Source organism: Bos taurus, chromosome 2, assembly GCF_002263795.3.
Source record: "Bos taurus isolate L1 Dominette 01449 registration number 42190680 breed Hereford chromosome 2, ARS-UCD2.0, whole genome shotgun sequence".
Taxonomy (NCBI): domain Eukaryota; kingdom Metazoa; phylum Chordata; class Mammalia; order Artiodactyla; family Bovidae; genus Bos; species Bos taurus.
The window spans coordinates 126,290,771-126,310,006 of record NC_037329.1 but is presented as its reverse complement, the minus strand read 5'-3'; the positions used below and the strand labels follow the sequence as shown (position 1 = coordinate 126,310,006).

General features: G+C 48.9%; 1 protein-coding gene across 1 annotated transcript; it reads right to left on the bottom strand.

Moving 5' to 3' along the window:
* Positions 1-4,541: 4,541 nt before the first annotated feature.
* NR0B2 (nuclear receptor subfamily 0 group B member 2) lies at positions 4,542-6,678 on the bottom strand. The gene is made up of 2 exons (XM_002685759.6): positions 6,101-6,678; positions 4,542-5,134 (listed from the first exon to the last, which is right to left on the bottom strand). The coding sequence occupies exons 1-2, from the start codon at positions 6,639-6,641 to the stop codon at positions 4,893-4,895; spliced, it is 783 nt and encodes a 260-aa protein (XP_002685805.1). The 5' UTR covers positions 6,642-6,678; the 3' UTR covers positions 4,542-4,892.
* Between the last annotated feature and the right edge of the window lie 12,558 nt (positions 6,679-19,236).

Sequence of the window (19,236 nt, the reverse complement as noted above, 5' to 3'; positions counted from 1 at the left end):
AGAGTCTAGGTGCTGTTATTTATTCTCCACTTGATCATCTCTGACTTTTAAAGACTCATGATAGCATAGTGTTTAAGGGAATAGGAGCTGTGGATTTCCCTGGTGGTGTAGTGGATAAGAAGCCGCATGCCAATGCAGGGAACATGGGTTTGATCCCTGGTCCAGGAGGATCCCTCATGCCTCAGAGCAGCCAAGCCGTGCATCACAACTACTGAGGTGTGCACGCTGTGGGGCCCACGAGCCACAACTAATGAGCCCCTGTGCTGCAGCCACTGAAGCCCAAGCACCTAGAGCCCGTGCTCCACAAGAGAAGCCACTGCAATGAGAAGCCCGGGCATCGCAGCTAGAGGGTAGCCCCCACACTCCACAATTAGAGAAGGCCCACACACAGCAATGAAGACCCAGCGCAACCAGAAATAAGTAATTTAAAAAAAAGGAGCACAGGACCTAAATCATAACCATCTGAGTTCAAATCCTGACCCTACTACTGTTAACTGTGTAACCTTGAGTAAGTTATCTAACTTCTCGGTGCTTCGGTTTCTCCATCTGTGTAATGGAGATAATGATAGTACTTCCAGCACTGAGTTGTAAGAATTAAATAACATAATCGATGTAACGTGTGTAGAGCATCGCTCTCCATAACTGTTTAGTAGCTCCCCAGAATGACTTGCCAGGAGTGGGGGGTTCCCTTTGTTAACTCTGATTCCCTGACACCTTAACCTTGTTGCCTCCACCAGTTTCACTGGGATGGCTTTTCTCTGCTGCCTTGTTCTGTGACATGCTGGCTTTTCACCTCTCCAGGATCCTCTGGTACTCTGGGTCTCCTGGGATCCAGTTGCCCTAGACCACTGGCAGTGAGTGGAACACTCTTGGGCTCTGATACCTCTGTGCCTTTGCAGCTGTGTTCCATCTGTCCAGAATGCCCACCCCCTTGGCTTGCCTGGCAACCCCCTATTCAATCTCTTTAGGTCATAGTGGTCACCACCTGGCTGAAGAATTTTTCCCAAATCCAGACAGATTGGCACAGTGAATCCACCTTCCAGAGCAGAAGATGCAAGAGACTTGGGTTTGATCCTTGGGTCAGGAAGATCCCCTGGAGTAGGAAATGACAACCTGATCCAGTATTCTTGCCTGGAATATTCCATGGACAGAGAATCTTGGCAGTCCATGGAGTCGTAAAGAGTTGGACATGACTGAGTGACTGAGCACTTACATGCACATTTCTAAGCCCCTGCTGCCTGTTGGATGTCCCTCTATCACAGTTCAGATCACTCTGTGTTGCAATTACTCGTGTGTCTTTCTCTGCTGTAGATAGGATATTCCGTGAAGGCAGGGACTGTATCTTATTTATTCTGTGCTCCTCAGCATCTAGCACTGGGTGTGGTACAAGTGGACATAGAGAAGGATGTTGAAAATGGCAGGAATGGATGAATGGATAGTGGGCACTGGCTTTTTGCTGGCATCATAGGTTCTAGGCTATGTGACTGTTTCAAGGCCAGGGAGTGTCGGCACAGGGCACAGGACATGTCAGCAGCCTGACTGCTTAATAAGCAGTCAATGATTTGGCTAATGAAGGTAGAAATAATGATGATAATCAAATCACCTGAGGCTGACCCAGAGCCATACCATTCTCCTGCTTCCTAGTGAGTCATCCCTGGCTGGGCCTGAGGACAGGAATCAGACTGAGAGTCAGTAAATGGTGACTGAGCCGGCTCTAGACAGTCTGATCTTGGCCATGACTCACTCCAGCCTGTGCTGGTGGCTGGAGCCTGGCCTCCACAGTCACACAGTTCAAATCCCAGCACAGAGGGTGAGCACTGCAGACCTTGAGTGAGTTGTAGACCCTGTCTAAGCCTGTTTCTTCCTCTATTCTCTCTGAGTGATGTGGCACTATTCCTGCTCTTAAAATATTGATAATGAAGGCACAGTGCCCCACCTTCGGAAACCTTGCAGTCTCATGGAGAAAGCATTACTGCCTTTATCAAACTGTATTATAATTTACTTCTTTAGTTTTGCTCAGTTTGTCTTTATGTTCATCTAGAAGGCTTGGTTAGGGTACAGGGAGTGACTCAAGAGACACAGACAAGAAATAGAAGTGTGGCTCCCCAATCGTGTGGAGGGGTAGGAAAGAAATTTGCAAAGGAACGAGGTAGGCTAGTAAGGAAAGCTATTTGGATGATGGAAACATTAGGTAAATTGAGGGAAATGGCTGGAGTGGATAGCAGAGAAGAGCGCTGTCTAATGGCTGCTCAGCATTGGAGCTGGGGGGGTGGGTGGCGGTGGCGGGTGAGAGGCAGGAAGAACTCAGCCTGAGAGTTCCGAGAGGTGCCGCAGTAAACTACTGGGGGGCTTACTGAAGGGACATAAACGATAGAATGGCCCCGGACCCCTGAACTGCTGCAACTGGCTCCCATGGGGAGACGAGCCTCTCCTCTCTATTCATTAGCTGTGGCATGCAGGATCCTTAGCTGGGGCACGTGAACTCTTGGTTTCCCAACCTGGGAGCGAATCCATGCCCCCTGCAGTGAAGCACAGAATCGTAACCACTGGGAAACCAGGGAAGTCCCCCAAGGTATATGCTCTTGAAAGGGTTGCCTCATCCATCTTCCAGGTGAAATGAGCCCAAGGGGTGGCAGGGGGCAGGGCTGGGAGGGGTGCCTGGGGCTGAGGTCTGGGTCTGGGGTTCTGGTGGAGGGGAGGAGGGTGGAGAGATGTAGGGCTTGCTCCTGGTCTCTAGAGGATGTCTCTATTTAAGGATTATGATTAGTCCTGGCTGGGGGTGGTTGTTGAGCAGGACATGGCCTTTCTGACAGTGGATGTTGGGGTCACCATGGGAAAAGGGAGTGACTGAGGCCCTAATGCTGGTCAGAGCAGTTTGGCTGGACTTGTAGCCTCTGGGTAGACCCTGGAGGTGCACGGGCACAGGTCTCCCTATGCTGGGGGCCACTGATCTTTTTCCTGTGGCACACAGAAGATGGTGAGCATGCCCTGGTGTGCCCCATTCATTTGCAGAGTTGGCGTAGGTGTGAACATCTGGCTTGGGAGCGTCTCTCCTTTCCCTGAACGTGTTTGCCGTGTGTCACTGGGTGAGTGTATCTGGGCCGTGCATTTCTGTGATGTGTGTGTGCTGATGGAAGGTCTGTTTTGCGGGTCAATGTAGGCAATGTCTGAGTTATTCAACTTAGGGTGTGTGTAGGTCCGAGTTTCACATCTGTCTTCACTGTGGGGTCTGAGCTGTGAGTTTCGGCCTCATTCCGGTGTCTGAGTGGTGAGTGGGTGATTGGGTAAGGGACAGGGGCACCCTTGCTGCTAGCACGGGGTGCCCATAATGGGTCTATGGCCTATTCAGTTGTGGTCTCTTTCCCTGGGGCCTTAGGGAGAGGTCTGAGTGATGACTCCTAGACTGTTGTCCCTGAGTGAATGACCTCTTGTGGAGTAATCATTAACTTGGCCCCCTGTGAGAAGAATCCAGACTGTGGTGGTGAGGGGGGTGGGGCCTGGTCAGGTCAGGCCTCATTGCTGGAGAAAGAGCGAGGCCAGAAAGGGGGGTCCTATAGGCGTGTGTGTTGTTATCATCCCCTCCTGCCCATCCTGCAGGTCATTGACCCTGAACTGGGTGATGTTCAAAATATTTAATGAACAGTGAGGCACAGACATTGACCAATCAGAATAGACACAAGCCATGCACTGAATGGAGCAGCCCTGGACGCCATGGCTGTGCCAAGCGTTGCCTCTCTAGGTGCTGGACAGGAGGATGGGTACCAGGAGAAGGGTGAGCACTGAGGGGCAGTGGGAGAGAATGCAGGGGGCCTTCAGGCAGTGGCTGTGAGCCAGCTGCCATGGGGATGCGTTTCAGACTTTAACAGCTGGTGTGGTAGCTAAACCTTGGTCTGCCTTGGCTTCCAAGCAGCCCCCAGGTCAGCCCTAACTGCCTTGCCCCTTCCCATCAGGAGAACAGGGGACCACTCCCCTCTGCTGCAAGAATAGGGGAAGTTCAGTTCAGTTCAGTCTCTCAGTCGTGTCCGACTCTTTGTGACCCCATGGACTGCAGCATGCCAGGCCTCCCTGACAATCATCAACTCCCGGAGTTTATTCAAACTCATGTCCATTGAATCAGTGATGCCATAGGGGAAGTGAATGATCCCAAATGGCAGAGATTCCCGTAAACTGTTTCAATTTGGAAATGGGCTGCCTCATTTTCCTTACTGGTGATTCTCAGTGAGGTGAGACGGAGGCTGGGGCAGGAGCAGAGGGAGGGATCAGCAGGGGATTTGAGGAACAGGGAGGGATACTCCTACCCCTTGATATAAAGGCAAGGATGTGTGGGGTCCTGAACTGATACTAACTCCTGGATCAGATCCATGTAAAATAAATCTCACCGCCAGAAATGAAATCACCGTCCCACCCTGAAAAGTCAAAACTCCAGTTTCCTGAGTTCTGGCTTCTGTGTCACTGTAGTTCCTTCCTCATGGGCTCCTCTGACAGGCGGGGGACTCTGGAGATGAACCAGTCCCTTCCACATGTACAAACTACACTGTCAGTTCCAGGGGTGTCACAACTTTTATTACAAAAACCAATAACTTAAGTCAGTTCTGTGCAAAGTCAGTAGAACTCCTGGCCCAGTGAGCAGTGGAAACTTATACCCTGCCCCAGGAGGGGACAGGAAGCTTGGCCCAGAGGTTCTGGAACCACCAAGAGCTGGCCAGACAGCTGGAGCACTGTGTCCAAACTGAGGAGGGACAGGGTGGGGTGTGGCTGAGTGAGGGCCCACCTGGCTGGGCTGGGGCCAGCTGCTCTGGGGAAGCCTCTGGGAGCACTGGGTCACCCAGGGGACAGCCAGGCCGAATCAGTGCTGCCAGCCTCCACCCAGGCCCTGCTTGGGCTGGAGCAGGTCAGCTCAGCAGAAGCATGTCTTCAAGGAGGTCCGCGATGTCAACGTCTCCAATGACAGGGCGAAGGAAGAGATCTCCAAGCAGGCTGGGTGGAATGGACTTGAGGGTGGACGCCGTGAGGAGGACACGCGCCAGGCGGCTTTGGCCTGCTGGGCACCAGGGCTCCAGGACCTCCCACAGCGCCTGGTGCGCCTCCTGCTGCAGGTGCCCGATGTGGGATGAGGCGTAGAGACCTGGCACGTCTGCGGGCAGAGAAGGCAAAGATGGCTGGTGAGTGGCCTACTCCAATACCACAGGGCAAGACTGGCCCAAGACCCGAGGCCACCAGCTTGGCGCCTTTGAGGCCCCATCACTACCTCCTTCATTTATTTATTTTCACTTCATTTATCCATCCACGGAGAGGCAGGATTGAACCATGGGTAAGACCCTGGGTGGCCTGGCTTTGAATCCCACACTGTCACTTATTAGCTGTGTGCCCTTGGGGAAATTTACTCAATCTCTGTGCCTCGGGTTCCTCATTGGTAAAATTGGAACAAATAATAGTACCTATCTCCTAGGCTTGTTATGAGGTTTAAATGAGCTAGTGTATATAAAACCTTTAGAACTCGACCTAACATACAGTAAATGTAATGCAAGTGTTTGCTATTATTATAATGAATTACTCTGATCATGCATTCCTTGGGGGCATTTTGATGAGGAATTCTCATCTAGGCGCCTTTCAGATCAAAAAGAAGGCTTCCTCTATTTGTTGTCCTGGCTGAAATTTACGAAGACTCCTCCCTCTTCCCCCCAACTGACCCCCATTTTCATTCCTTTTCTCTACGTGGTCTTTCTGAAACCACAGTTTCATCTTCAGAACTTCTCCATGCAGTCTGCTCATGAAGGCGTGCCCAAGGCATAGCTAGGTCTGCCCACCCTCCCCTCCCCTTCTTCTGCCCTAAGGGTCAGGGAAATTTCTTAGCAGAGCAGTAAGGACTAGATTCTGACATCAATAGACCTGAGTCCCTATTCTTTCTCTTCCCCTACCTGGCTGTGTGACTTTTCACAAGTCACTGAGCCTCTCTGAGCTTGTTTTGCAAAATGGCTATTTGGAGATAATCAGGACCCAAAGGGATTTCAGTTGTTAAGTCCTTAGAATGTGTCTTTCCCTGCCTCAGCCCTGCCCCTCTCCAGCCTTGGCCCCCATCCAGGAGTGTCTGGGATCTCACCAGGGTTGAAGAGGATGGTCCCTTTCAGGTAGGCATATTCCTTGGGGCCCAGCTCCAGACTCCAGAAGGACTCCAGGCAGCACTGTAGCCACTGCACCTCAGCTAGCGAGGGCTGGGGCCGATCGGGCCGCTGGCTGCTGCCTGCCCCGTTGCTGGGCTTCTCCAGCAGGATCTTCTTGAGTATGCTAGGCATCGGGACCTCGGCCACCTGGAAGGTCACAGTGTCTTGGGCCAACCCCAGCAGGAAGAGGGGCCCCCAGCAGCCCCGCAGCAGCTGCCTCCGATCATGGTGGGGCAGCTGGCAGAAAGACGGCAGGTTCCTGAGGAAGGCCAGCGTCTTGGCCAGAACATCCAGGGCCTCCCGGCAGGTGCGATGGGGCGTACACAGCTGGACAGGCCGGTGCTGCCTGCACAGGCAGCGGCCGCGGGCTGGGGCCACGGAAGGCCGGTCCCTGACTCTGGGGCTCAGAAGTGTATACAGAATGGTCGGGTGGCCTGCAGCACCCTGGCACGGGCAGGGCCCTGGCTGGCTGGAGCTCATGGTCGAGGATCTGCTTCGCCTTCCTGCTGGCTCTCCCACCCTCGGCTTGGTGCCGTGGGTGCTATTTATATCCCCAAATGGGGGAGGGAGGGGGGAACCGCCCAACAACCTTGACTCCAAAAGTCATGTTCATTGAAAAAAAAAAAAAGAAACTCACGCTGACCCTGGCAGGACCCAGGGGGAAGTGGTGGGGGAGGGAGCCTTGGGAGCTCCACGTGGCCCCGATATCACTTCAGTCAATGAAGCAGCGGGTGCAGGGCACAGGGCCGCCTGCCCGCTGGCCCCGCTGCCCTTTATCAGATGATTCAAGTGGATAAACAGGGTCATTAACCCAGGCTGTACCAGGGCACCAAGGCCTCAGGTGCACAATCAGCAGGTGGCCATGGCAGGTGTCCCTATTGGTGCCTGCAGGACTTGCGCTCAGCAGGGGAGCCAGCCCCAGAGCCGGACGAGCCTTGAACGCAAGGCCCAACCTGGAAGCGCCTTATCACTTGCTTGTTTGCCTAACCTTGAGGCCCTGCTCCTGTTGTCAGTAAGGAACAGGCAGCAGGGAAGGGAGCCAGGATCCTGGGGGAGCTGGGAAGACTTTGCCTGGCTGTGCAGTCTAGAAGGAGGCCCCCTTCCTCTGACCCCAAGTTCTGGGTGGCGGGGAGGCCTGCAAAAATAAGGTCCTTAAGAACTCTTTCTCCCCAGCCTGGATTCCTGGACCTCTTGAAGGGCCCTTGTCTTCTGAGAAGCCCTGGCAGAATGATGGTGAAATACTACTGTTTATTGAGCACCTACTATGTGCCAGGCACTTTCCACTCTAATTTTCAGAGCTTCCTTCTGAGGCAAGATTCTTACTTTTTGAGACTCAAAGAGGTAAAGTGACTTGCCCAAGTTCACATCACTAAAAAGAGACAGAGTCCAGATCAGTCTGACTCCAAAATCCTTACTTGTTCCCCTGGACCCACTGGGCCAGTTGTGCAGCCAGAGCTGGTGACGACCTGGGCCCTCACCTCACTGCTGCAGATGTTGCCCACTTATGATCTGGGCAGAAACATTGCTCTGCAGCCAGCTGCATGGCTCCTCTGTCCCCAGGCAGCTGTCTCGGATGCTGGGGCCCGGGTGGTGAATGCTGGTGGCAAGGTCCTTGGCTATGTCAGGTCTGTGGACCTTGGCAAGCCCAGCTTGGCAAGCCTTCTGCTGACACACTGTTGGGCAACCATCGCCACCCCCGACATCCTCTCCTGGCTCTCTCTCTTCCCAGTTGTGTGACTGTGGGCCGAACCCCAAATCTCCGTGGGCCTCAGAGCGTCACTCAGGACAGTGCCTGCTTGCAGGGCTGTGCTGTGAGGACAAAGTGAGGCCCTAGGTGTCAAACTCCAAGCAGTTTCTGGCATACTGGAGGAGGACTTTGCTCCCCCCTTCCCCTGACTGAGGAACTGAGGCAAACAGGCCCCACGGACAGGCACGCATCTTTCATGCAATTAAAGTCGCATAATAATCTTTTTAAAAAAGCACAAGTAGATTTTGATAAATTATAATTAGGTTGATCACCTAGGTTTAATGTCAAACTAAGGACATCAATTTTATGGCCACACATACATACTAAAAAAGCTGCTCTAAGACGCTGGGCGAAGCCCTAGCCATGTGTTCACATGATCATACAATTGTATAAAATTTGTGAAAGTGGACCTTTTCGGAAATCGCATAATAATCTTAATTCTTGCGCTTATAAACTTCATTTAATGCCCTTATATCTTCCTATGTCTTCACAGCATTCCCTGGAAGGAGAGTCTAGAGTTAGATGAGCTAGGTCTAAACCCTGCTTCAGCACTTGGCTGAGCGACCTGGGCATGTCACTTCATGCTTCTGTGCCTCAGCTTCCTTACCTTTAAAAGGAAAGCCACTCGTGAATATTGGTTTTATGGGGACTGAAACTCATACAATTTTGTAGGGCCTTCTTTAAGAGTAGAAAAATCAGTTGTGAAAGTGAACATTTAATAAATGAAAAAACAAGTTAGTATAATTTATAAACTAAAATAAGCTGACCAAAAATGCAAACATCACAAACCCAGGAGAACACCAAAGTACTTTTACTGATGAAGTGCCTGGAAATAAGAGCCAACATATTTTACGTGCACACTCTTTACTCATCTCGTCACATGTTAGTGATATTTATTTTGAAGCTAATGCAAACACAGAAAAGTTGTTGGGACTTCCCTGGTGGTCGGTCCAATGGTTAAGACTCTGCTTCCACCGCAGGGGGCGTGAGTTTGATCCCTGCCAAGGAACTAAGATCCTGCCTGACACAAAAAGGTTGCAAGTATAGTACAGGGAACTTTTCTTACCTTAAATAATTTGAAAGTAAGTTGCCAACCTGAGCCCCAGCACCCCCAAATACTTTAGTGTGCAATTCCTACAAACAAGGGCATTTTCCTATACTACGTAACAATCAACATAAGGAAACAGACATTGAATAAAGCCAGGAAATTAACATCTAATTTCATTGAATAACATCAGGAAATTAATACCTAATCTCTAGTTTTTACCTTTTAAATTTCATCAAATGCTCCAGTGAAATCACTGTAGTAAAAGGACTCAGTCCAGAATCACACGTTGCAATTCTTCACCATGACACTTCAGCCTCTTGTTGTTTAGCTGCTCAGTTCTGTCTGATTCTTTGCAACTCCATGGACTGTAGCCTGCCAGGCTCCTCTGTCTACTAGATTTCCAGGCAAGAATACTGGAGTGGGTTGTCATGCCCTTCTCCAGGGGATCTTCCCTACCCAGGGATCAAAACTGCATCTCCTGCATTGCAGGTGGATTCTTTACCGCTGAGCCACCGAGGAAGCCCCACTTCAGCCTCTATTGGTCAGGAAAACTTATCCTCAGTCTGTCCTCCCCTTTTCACAGTCTTGACACTTTCGAAGAGTTGTTATTTTGTAGCATGGCTTTCAATTAGGTTTTGTCTGTGGCTTTTTTGTGATTAGACTCAGGTTAGTATCCTACTAGGACTGTCCCTGGAAGTGATGCTGTGTTCTTGATACACCCTGATATATCAGGGAGGACCTATTTCCATTTGTCCCAGGGTTCGTTCACTTTGATTACTTGATTAAGGGGATTTCTGCTAGACTTTCCCATGTACCAGTTACTCTTTTCCTCTTTGTAATGAATCAGTATCTCTTGGGGAAGTACTTTGAAACTAGGTTGGTCATAACTTTCCTTCCAAGGAGTAAGCGTCTGTTAATTTCATGGCTGCAATCACCATCTGCACTGATTTTGGAGCCCAGAAAAATAAAGTCAGCCACTGTTTACACTGTTTCCCCATCTACTTGCCATGAAGTGATGGGACCGGATGTCATAATCTTAGTTTTCTGAATGTTGAGCTTTAAGCCAACTTTTTCACTCTCCTCTTTCACTTTCATCAAGAGGCTCTTCAGTTCTTCACTTTCTGCCATAAGGGTGGTGTCATCTGCATATCTGAGGTTATTGATATTTCTCCTGGCAATCTTGATTCCAGCTTGTGCTTCTTCCAGCCCAGCATTTCTCATGATGTACTCTGCATATAAGTTAAATAAGTAAGGTGACAATATACAGCCTTGACGTACTCCTTTTCCTATTTGGAACCAGTCTGTTGTTCCATGTCCAATTCTAACTGTTGCTTCCTGACCTGCATATAGGTTTCTCAAGAGGCAGGCCAGGTGGTCTGGTATTCCCATTTCTTTCAGAATTTTCCACAGTTTATTGTGATCCACACAGTCAAAGGCTTTGGCATAGTCAATAAAGCAGAAATAGATGGTTTTTTTTTTTTTCTGGAACTCTCTTGCTTTTTCGATGATCCAGTGGATGTTGGCAATTTGATCTCTGGTTCCTCTGCCTTTTCTAAAACCAGCTTGAACATCTGGAATTGTATAGTTCACGTATTGCTGAAGCCTGGCTTGGAGAATTTTAAGCATTACTTTACTAGGGTGTGAGATGAGTGCAATTGTGCTGTAGTTTGAGCAGTCTTTGGCATTGCCTTTCTTTGGTATTGGAATGAAAACTGACCTTTTCCAGTCCTGTGGCCACTGCTGAGTTTTCCAAATTTGCTGGCATATTGAGTGCAGCACTTTCACAGCATCATCTTTCAGGATTTGAAACAGCTCAACTGGAATTCCATCACCTCCATTAGTTTTGTTTGTAGTGATGCTTCCTAAGGCCCACTTGACTTCACATTCCAGGATGTCTGGCTCTAGGTGAGTGATCACACCATTGTGATTATCTGGGTCATGAAGATCTTTTTTTAAAAAAAGCATATCAAAAAGCAGAGACGTTACTTTGCCAACAAAGGTCCGTCTAGTCAAGGCTATGGTTTTTCCAGTGATCATGTATGGATGTGAGAGTTGGGCTATAAAGAAAGCTGAAAGGAGAAGAATTGATGCTTTTGAACTGTGGTGTTGGAGAAGACTCTTGAGAGTCCCTTAGACTGCAAGGAGATCCAACAAGTCCATCCTAAAAGAGATCAGTCCTGGGTGTTCATTGGAAGGACTGATGCTGAAGCTGAAACTCCAATACTTTGGCCACCTGATGCGAAGAGTTGACTCATTGGAAAAGACCCTGATGCTGGGAAAGATTGAGGGCAGGAGGAGAAGGGGACGACAGAGGATGAGATGGTTGGATGGCATCACCGACTCAATGGACATGGGTTTGGGTGGGCTCCGGGAGTTGGTGATGGACAGGGAGGCCTGGCGTGCTGCAGTTCATGGGGTCGCAGAGTCAGACAGGACTGAGTGACTGAACTGAACTTTGAAACTATGTAAACATTCCTCCTCATACATTGAATATGTGTGTTTGTGTATATTTAAGTATGAATTCATGGTCTCCTGTTTTATTCAATGGCTTGTAATCTGTTACTTTCATTATTTATTCTGATGCTCAGATTGTCACAGACTTGTCAATGGGCATCCCGTCCAGCTGGGATCTATGTCTTTTTGACATGCCTGGGACTTCCCTTGTATCTCAGTTTGTAAAGAATTTGCCTGAAATGCAGGATACCTGGGTTCTATCCCTGGGTTGGGAAGATCCCCTGGAGAAGGAAATGACAACCCACTCCAGTACTCTTGCCTGAAGAATCCCATGGGACAGCAGAGCCTTGCGGGCTACAGTCCATGGGGTCAGAAGAGTCAGAGACGACTTAGCAACTAAGCCACTACCAACCACCATCACTCTATAAACGTCTTTTGTTTTCTGGTATATGAAGATATCACTTTTCCAGCCCCTGGAGTCAACCAGTACTAAAGAAGCTCTGATTTACTGTTTTAGTGGGGAATAGAAGGCAATGGCACCCCACTCCAACACTCCTGCCTGGAAAATCCCTTGGAGGAAGGAGCCTGGTGGCCTGCAGTCCATGGGGTCGCTAACAGTTGGACACGACTGAACGACTTCACTTTCACGCATTGGAGAAGGAAATGGCAACCCACTCCAGTGTTCTTGCCTGGAGAATCCCAGGGACGGGGGAGCCTGGTGGGCTGCCATCTATGGGGTCACATAGAGTCAGACACGACTAAAGCGACTTAGCAGCAGCAGCAGCAGTATTTAAAAACCATGATCTGGGTGCCAGAATCATATTTGGAAACCAAGATCTGGAGACTTCCCTGGTGGTTCAGTGGCTAGGCTGCTGCACTCTCTATGCAGGGGGCCTGTGTTCAATCCCTGGTCAGGGAACTAGATCCCACATTCCATAGCCCTAGGATCCCACATCTGCAATGAAGATCAAAGATCCCGAGTGCCACAACTAAGACCCAGCACAGCCAAAAAAAATTAATTAAATAAAACAATTAATAATTTAGAAACCAAGATCTGCTAATTGCTATTAGGGTGCCACTGCTCTTAGTCCCTCCTAGAGCTTCCCTGGTGGCTCAGAGGATAAAGCGTCTGCCTGCAGTGCAGGAGACCCGTGTTCGATCCCTGGGTTGGGAAGATCCCCTGGAGAAGGAAATGGCAACCCACTCCAGCATTCTTGCCTGGAGAATCCCATGGACAGAGGAGCCTGGCGGGCTACAGTCCACAGGGTCGCAAAGAGTCAGACACGACCGAGCGACTTCACTGCACTGCTGCTCTCAGGCCCTCCTAGAGCTAGGGAATATTTGAGTGTGCATGCGTCCACACACACACAGTTATATTTACTTATACATACTGAAAAACATGTGAAAGTTGCTCAGTCGTGTCCAACTCTTTGTGACCCCATGGACTGTATAGTCCATGGAATTCTCCATGCCAGAATACTGGAGTAGGTAGCCTTTCCCTTCTCCAGTGGATCTTCCCAACCCAGGGGTTGAACCCAGGTCTCCCACATTGCAGGTGGATTCTTTACCAGCTGAGCCACAAGGAAAGCCCAAGAATACTGGAGTAGGTAGCCTATTCCTTCTCCAGAGGATCTTCCCAACCCAGGAATTGAACTGGGGTCTCCTGCATTACAGGCGGATTCTTTACCAACTGAGCTCATGAGTGCATACTATTACCTGTAATTTTAATCTACTATAATGGGATTCAATCTACTTTTCTCCCTTTCTATTAAATATATTATACCTCCCTTCTTGACACAGGGGCTTCCCTGGTGGCTCAGATGGTAAAGAATCCACCTGCGGGAAACCCAGGTTTGATCCCTGAGACAGGAAGATCCCCTGGAGAAGGGAATGGCTACACACTTCAGTATTCTTGCCTGGAGAATTCCATGGACAGAGGAACCTGGTGGGCTATAGTCCATGGGATCACGAAGACTCCGACACGACTGAACGACTCACACTTCTCTGACATTGAGAAATCTGGTTTCCATTATTCTTAATTTATTTACTCATTGAATCAAGCCTCTACTTGTAACTGATCTCCCTTCTCTGCCAGCACCATCTCTGCTGTGAGATGCCTTCCTCTTCCCACCTGGGTGCTGATACCTTGGGTCAGGTTGCCTCCACCCGTTCAGGGTCACCTTCACCCTGCTGGACCTGTCCCTCTGAGCCAGGTTGCTGCTCTGTGCGGACACCCTCCTGTCCCTGTTGAGGCCAGTGTGGTGCTCTTCCTCCTCTGGTGCCTGCTTTTACCTTGTCCCCCTTCTACCCAGTAGTTTTAGGATGGACATTTTCAGGAAGAGAAAGGAAGGGAAGGAGGTAGAGCTGTCAGTGATTTTTGGAAATTTTCTACAGTGAGAATAGAGAGATGATTCTGTCGTTCCTCTTGCAAGGTTAATTTTTTTAAAAAAATTCTATTTTATTTTTGGATGTGCTGGGTCTTCGTTGCTGTGCATGGGCTTTCTCTAGTTGTGTCGGGTGGGGGCTACTCTTCCTTGTGATAAGCGGGTTCCTCATTGCAGTGACTTCTCTTGTGGAGCACCTGCTCTCAGCGCGGAGTTAAGTAGTTGTCTTGCACAGGCTTAGTTGTTTCAGGGTATGTGGAATCTTCCTGGAACAAGGATCAAACCCATTTCCCCCTGCATTGCCAGGTGGACTCAATCACTGGACCACTGGGGAAGTCTGCAAGGTTAATTTTTTTAAATTATTTTTTATTGAAGGGTAATCGCTTTACAGAATTTTGCTGTTTTCTGTCAAACCTCAACATGAATCAGCCATAGGTATACATACATCCCCTCCCTTTTGGACCTCCCTCCCATTTCCCTCCCCATCCCACCCCTCTAGGTTGATACAGAGCCCTTGTTTGAGTTTCCTGAGCCATACAGCAAATTCCCGTTCATTATCTATTTTACATATGGTAATTTAAGTTTCAGGTTAATTTTTTTTTAAGTTTTGTTCTTGATAGTAATGAGATATAAAACATGCCCCTTCACACATAGATGTGTTCGCTACCTGGAGTACTGCTTGTAGGTTTGTAGTCAGAATTACGATAAATTCTACTTTGTGTAATTCCTATTGAAAAAGAAAAGCATTTATAATTGCATATGTTGCCTATTCCTTCGGAGAAGGCGATGACACCCCACTCCAGTACTCTTGCCTGGAAAATCCCATGGACAGAGGAGCCTGGTGGGCTGCAGTCCATGGAATCATGAAAAGTTGGACAGGACTGAGCGACTTCCCTTTCACTTTTCACTTTCATGCATTGGAGAAGAAAATAGCAACCCACGCCAGTGTTCTTGCCTGGAGAATCCCAGGGACGGGGGAGCCTGGTGGGCTGCCGTCTATGGGGTCGCACAGAGTCGGACACGACTGAAGCAACTTAGCAGTAGCAGCCTATTACTTATAGGAGGAAGCTTCCTTTTTGAGTTAGTGTCGAAGATAAAATGACAATTTAGTGATGAGTAAGAGAATTGTGCACAGATTTGCTTCTTGCCCCACACAAATCCTTGTTTCTCCACCACCCACATACTTCCAGATGTCTTGGGAATAATTCATATTAGGAAGAGCTGTAGAGTGAGAAGAAACAGTGTTGTTTAGAATTTTTATTTTTCAAAAGCTAAAAAGGAAAAACAAAATCTATGTATTTGACCCTAAGAAGATACTGGGACCTCTCCTGGTGCTGCCTTGGAAGGGCCCGTGCAAACGCAAGGCCCTGGAATTCGAGCCTCGTTAGTTTCACAGCAAATCTGCCCCTAAGAATGCCTTTTCTAGGTGTTATGAGGACATGAAGTGCCTGGCACAGTAAGTGCTCTGTAAAGGAGGGCGGTTGTCATCGTCATTGGTGGTGTTCTCATCTTTGTTGCCTGGAGGAGGAGGTTCAGGAGAGGGAGACCCAGAGGAGCGAGGAGACACTTCACTAGACGTCATAGTAAAACTGAGCTGGAGGCTGGCTCCCTGAGTTTTAAGTCTTGCACTTTTTTGCACTGTGAGGAGCTGTGTTTTCTGAGCCCTGTGTCTGGCCTGAAGGCCAGGATGTCAGCCCTGGAGGCTCTGGAGGTGAGGTGAAACCTCAGCTGGGATCTCCAGAGCCCAGAGCCTGACTGGAACCATTTACTCGGAGGGATAGGAGGTCTCTTGGGCCAAGATGTCCCCTCAGCTGCTCTCTATCTGAAGGGAGAGACACAAGTCAACCCTCAGGAGTCCCTAGTCCCAAGAGGGAGACACAGCTGCACCATTAGGAACCCCAGATCTAATTGGGGGTGACACAGTCCAGGCCTCAGAGATGTAGTCTGATAGAGGAGATCAGCCTGGGTTCGGGGAGCCTTCAGTGTAACGGGGAAACACAGGCCAGCCTGGAGGAGCCCCCATTCCTTTTTGGATTGTGCTGCGTGGCATTTGGGATATTAGTTCCCTGATCAGGGATCAAACCCAGGCCCCCTACAGTAGAGACATGGAGTCTTAACCACTGGACCACCAGGGAAGTCCCAGGAGCCCCTGTGGTGAGGAGAGAGAGACAGCCCCACTCCCAGTAGCTCTAAGAGGGGAGCCAGGATGCCTGCATAGGTGGGGGGTGGGTGGGAGCGCTACCGTGAGCAGTGGGGCTGAAGAGCTTGAATCTGGAAGGCTTTTGGGAGGAAAAGTCCATGAGAGCACTTTCCCATCTGTACAGCACTGTCTGGTTTACAGGGTGCCTTCACAGCAGTTATCTCAGTTAATCCTCATGTGACTTCATCCTCATGGATGAAGATGTTACTATCCAAGCAGGGACAACAATCATCATCATCGTTACCAGTGACACTGAGCACCCACTGCCCAGTTCAGGCACTGGGCTGGGCATCATTTGGAAATTAAGGAGTACCCTATGAGACCACACACTTTGCAATCCTATGACCAGGGTGCACATGTTTGCTCTCATCTGTACAGAGGCCTCAGACTGCTTGATGGTATAGCTGGGAGACCCAGGGCAGCAGAGGGCCTGGGTTAAGGGCTGGAACTGCGAAGTAGGAAGTGAGGACTAGGTGCTTTTGCATGCTCTGAATGCGTCATGCAACTTTGTCCCTCCAAGCTGTTCCCCGTGCCTGGGGTATGTTTCCATTACCCTGTCTCCTTGGTAAGCTCCTGGGTCACCCTTTATGGTCTAGCACAGGCTTTGCCTGTTTTCCCTCTCTGCCTCTTTGTAAGAATAAATTGCTTCCTCCCTTAGTTCCCCAGGGTCATCTAGTCCTAATGGAGCACTTAGTGGGTGATGTAATCACCCACTTACCTGCTGCTGGTGGTGTTCAAATGTAGATGGGGTCAGAGAGCAATAGGGGAGGTTGACTTATCACTAAGAGACTTTCCTGGGCAATGTTTATTATTTCCATGAATTACCAGGATTCAAGATCAGGCCTTGGTCTCCCAGGGCATAGTTACATCAAATAAGAACCTGGGTCTGAATTATAAAATCAGAATGCCAATTCAGGGAGGTAGAACTCTAAGACCTCTGGAGTCAGGCTGCGTGGGTTTGAGTCTTGGATCTTCCCTTTCAGCTGTGTGGCCCTGGGCACATGACTTCACTTCTCTGTCCCTGTTTTCTCTCCACTAAATGGAGCACTGAAGTGAAGTGAAGTGAAAGTTGCTCGGTCATGTCCAACTCTTTGCGACCTCATGGACTATACAGTTCATGGAATTCTCCAGGCCAGAATACTGGAGTGGGTAGCCTTTCTCTTCTCCAGGGGATCTTCCCAATCCAGGGATTGAACCCATGTCTCCTGCATTGTAGGCGGATTCTTTACCAACTGAGCTATCAGGGATGCCCTAAAGAGAGCATTATGTTAAATCAAATAATGTTGATAAAGCATTTGGCACAGTACTGGGTGCTCAATAAATTTTACCAATACATTTTAAAATTTGTAAAATAACTTTACCAATATTTATTGATAAGTTTTATAATAAAAGTCAACAGTATCAGGCAAAGACCATTTATTCATTCCTCAAATATTTATTGAGGTTCTACCATGTTTGAGGCTCTGTGCTGAATGCTCAGATAAATCAGACAGGTTCTATCTTTCATGAAGTTTATATTCCAGGGAGAAGGAATGGATATAGAACCAAAATTTCTTAATTGTGTATTTCAACTGTGGCAAGTAATTACAGAGGATCAGTGAAAATCATGGAGATGGAGACAATCTGTTTATCAGGGTCACTTTCCTGGTAGCTCAGATGGTAAAGAATCTGCCTGCAATGCAGGAGACCTGGGTTCAATCCCTGGGTTAGGAAGATCCCCTGGAGAAGGGCATGGCAACCCACTCCAGTATTCTTGCCTGGAGTATCCCCAGTGGACAGAGGAGCCTGGCAGACTATAGTCCAGATCAGATCAGATCAGATCAGTCGCTCAGTCGTGTCCGACTCTTTGTGACCGCATGAATTGCATCGCGCCAGGCCTCCCTGTCCATCACCAACTCCCGGAGTTCACTGAGACTCACGTCCATCGAGTCAGTGATGCCATACAGTCATCTCATCCTCTGTCGTCTCCTTCTCCTGCCCCCAATCCCTCCCAGCATCAGAGTCTTTTCCAATGAGTCAACTCTTCGCATGAGGTGGCCAAAGTACTGGAGTTTCAGCTTTAGCATCATTCCTTCCAAAGAAATCCCCGGGCTGATCTCCTTCAGAATGGACTGGTTGGATCTCCTTGCAGTCCAAGGGACTCTCAAGAGTCTTCTCCAACACCACAGTTCAAAAGCATCAATTCTTCGGCGATCAGCTTTCTTCACAGTCCAACTCTCACATCCATACACGACCACAGGAAAAACCATAGCCTTGACTAGACGGACCTTTGTTGGCAAAGTAATGTCTCTGCTTTTGAATATGCTATCTAGGTTGGTCATAACTTTCCTTCCAAGGAGTAAGCGTCTTTTAATTTCATGGCTGCAGTCCATGGGGCCTCAAAGAGTCAGACACGACTGAGCAACTAAGCACAAAGTTTCACAGAGGAAGTGGCATTTGGGTTGAGACTTGATAGGTAAAAAGGAGTTGCTGGCAAAGGCCTTGGAATTAGGACGGGGCATTTGAGGAAGTGAAAGCAGCAAGTGAAGAGAGATTCTGGTGTGTGAAGGAGAGTGTGAGACAAGATGAGGCTGGCAAGGTAGGCAGGGCCCTGATGTTGCTGCTTCTCAAAGGTTGTGGTTGGGAGCTTGGAATTTATCCTGAATACAGTGGCGATCCATGAAGGGCTACTTTTAAGCAAGGGAGTAACAAAACCTGGCTTATCCTTAAGAGCAATTGCTCTGGCTGCTCAACTCAGTTCAGTTGCTCAGTCGTGTCTGACTCTTTGCGACCCCATGGACTGCAGCACGCCAGGCTTCCTTGTCCATCACCAACTCCCGGAGTTCACCCAAACTCATGTCCATCGAGTTGGTGATGCCATCTAACCATCTTATCCTCTGTTGTCCCCTTCTCCTCCTGTCTTCAATCTTTCCCAGCATCCGGGTCTTTTCAAATGAGTCAGTTCTTCGCATCAGATGGCCAAAGTATTGGAGTTTCAGGTTCAGCATCAGTCCTTCCAATGAATATTCAGGACTGATTCCTTTAGGATGGACTAGCTGGATCTCCTTGCAGTCCAAGGGACTCTCAAGAGCCTCCAACACCACAGTTCAAAAGCATCAATTCTTCAGCACTCAGCTTTCTCAACTTTCTTTATGGCCCAACTCTCACATTCATACATGACGACTGGAAAAACCATAGCTTTGACTAGACGGACCTTTGTCAGCAAAGTAATGTATCTGCTTCTTAATATGCTGTCTAGATTG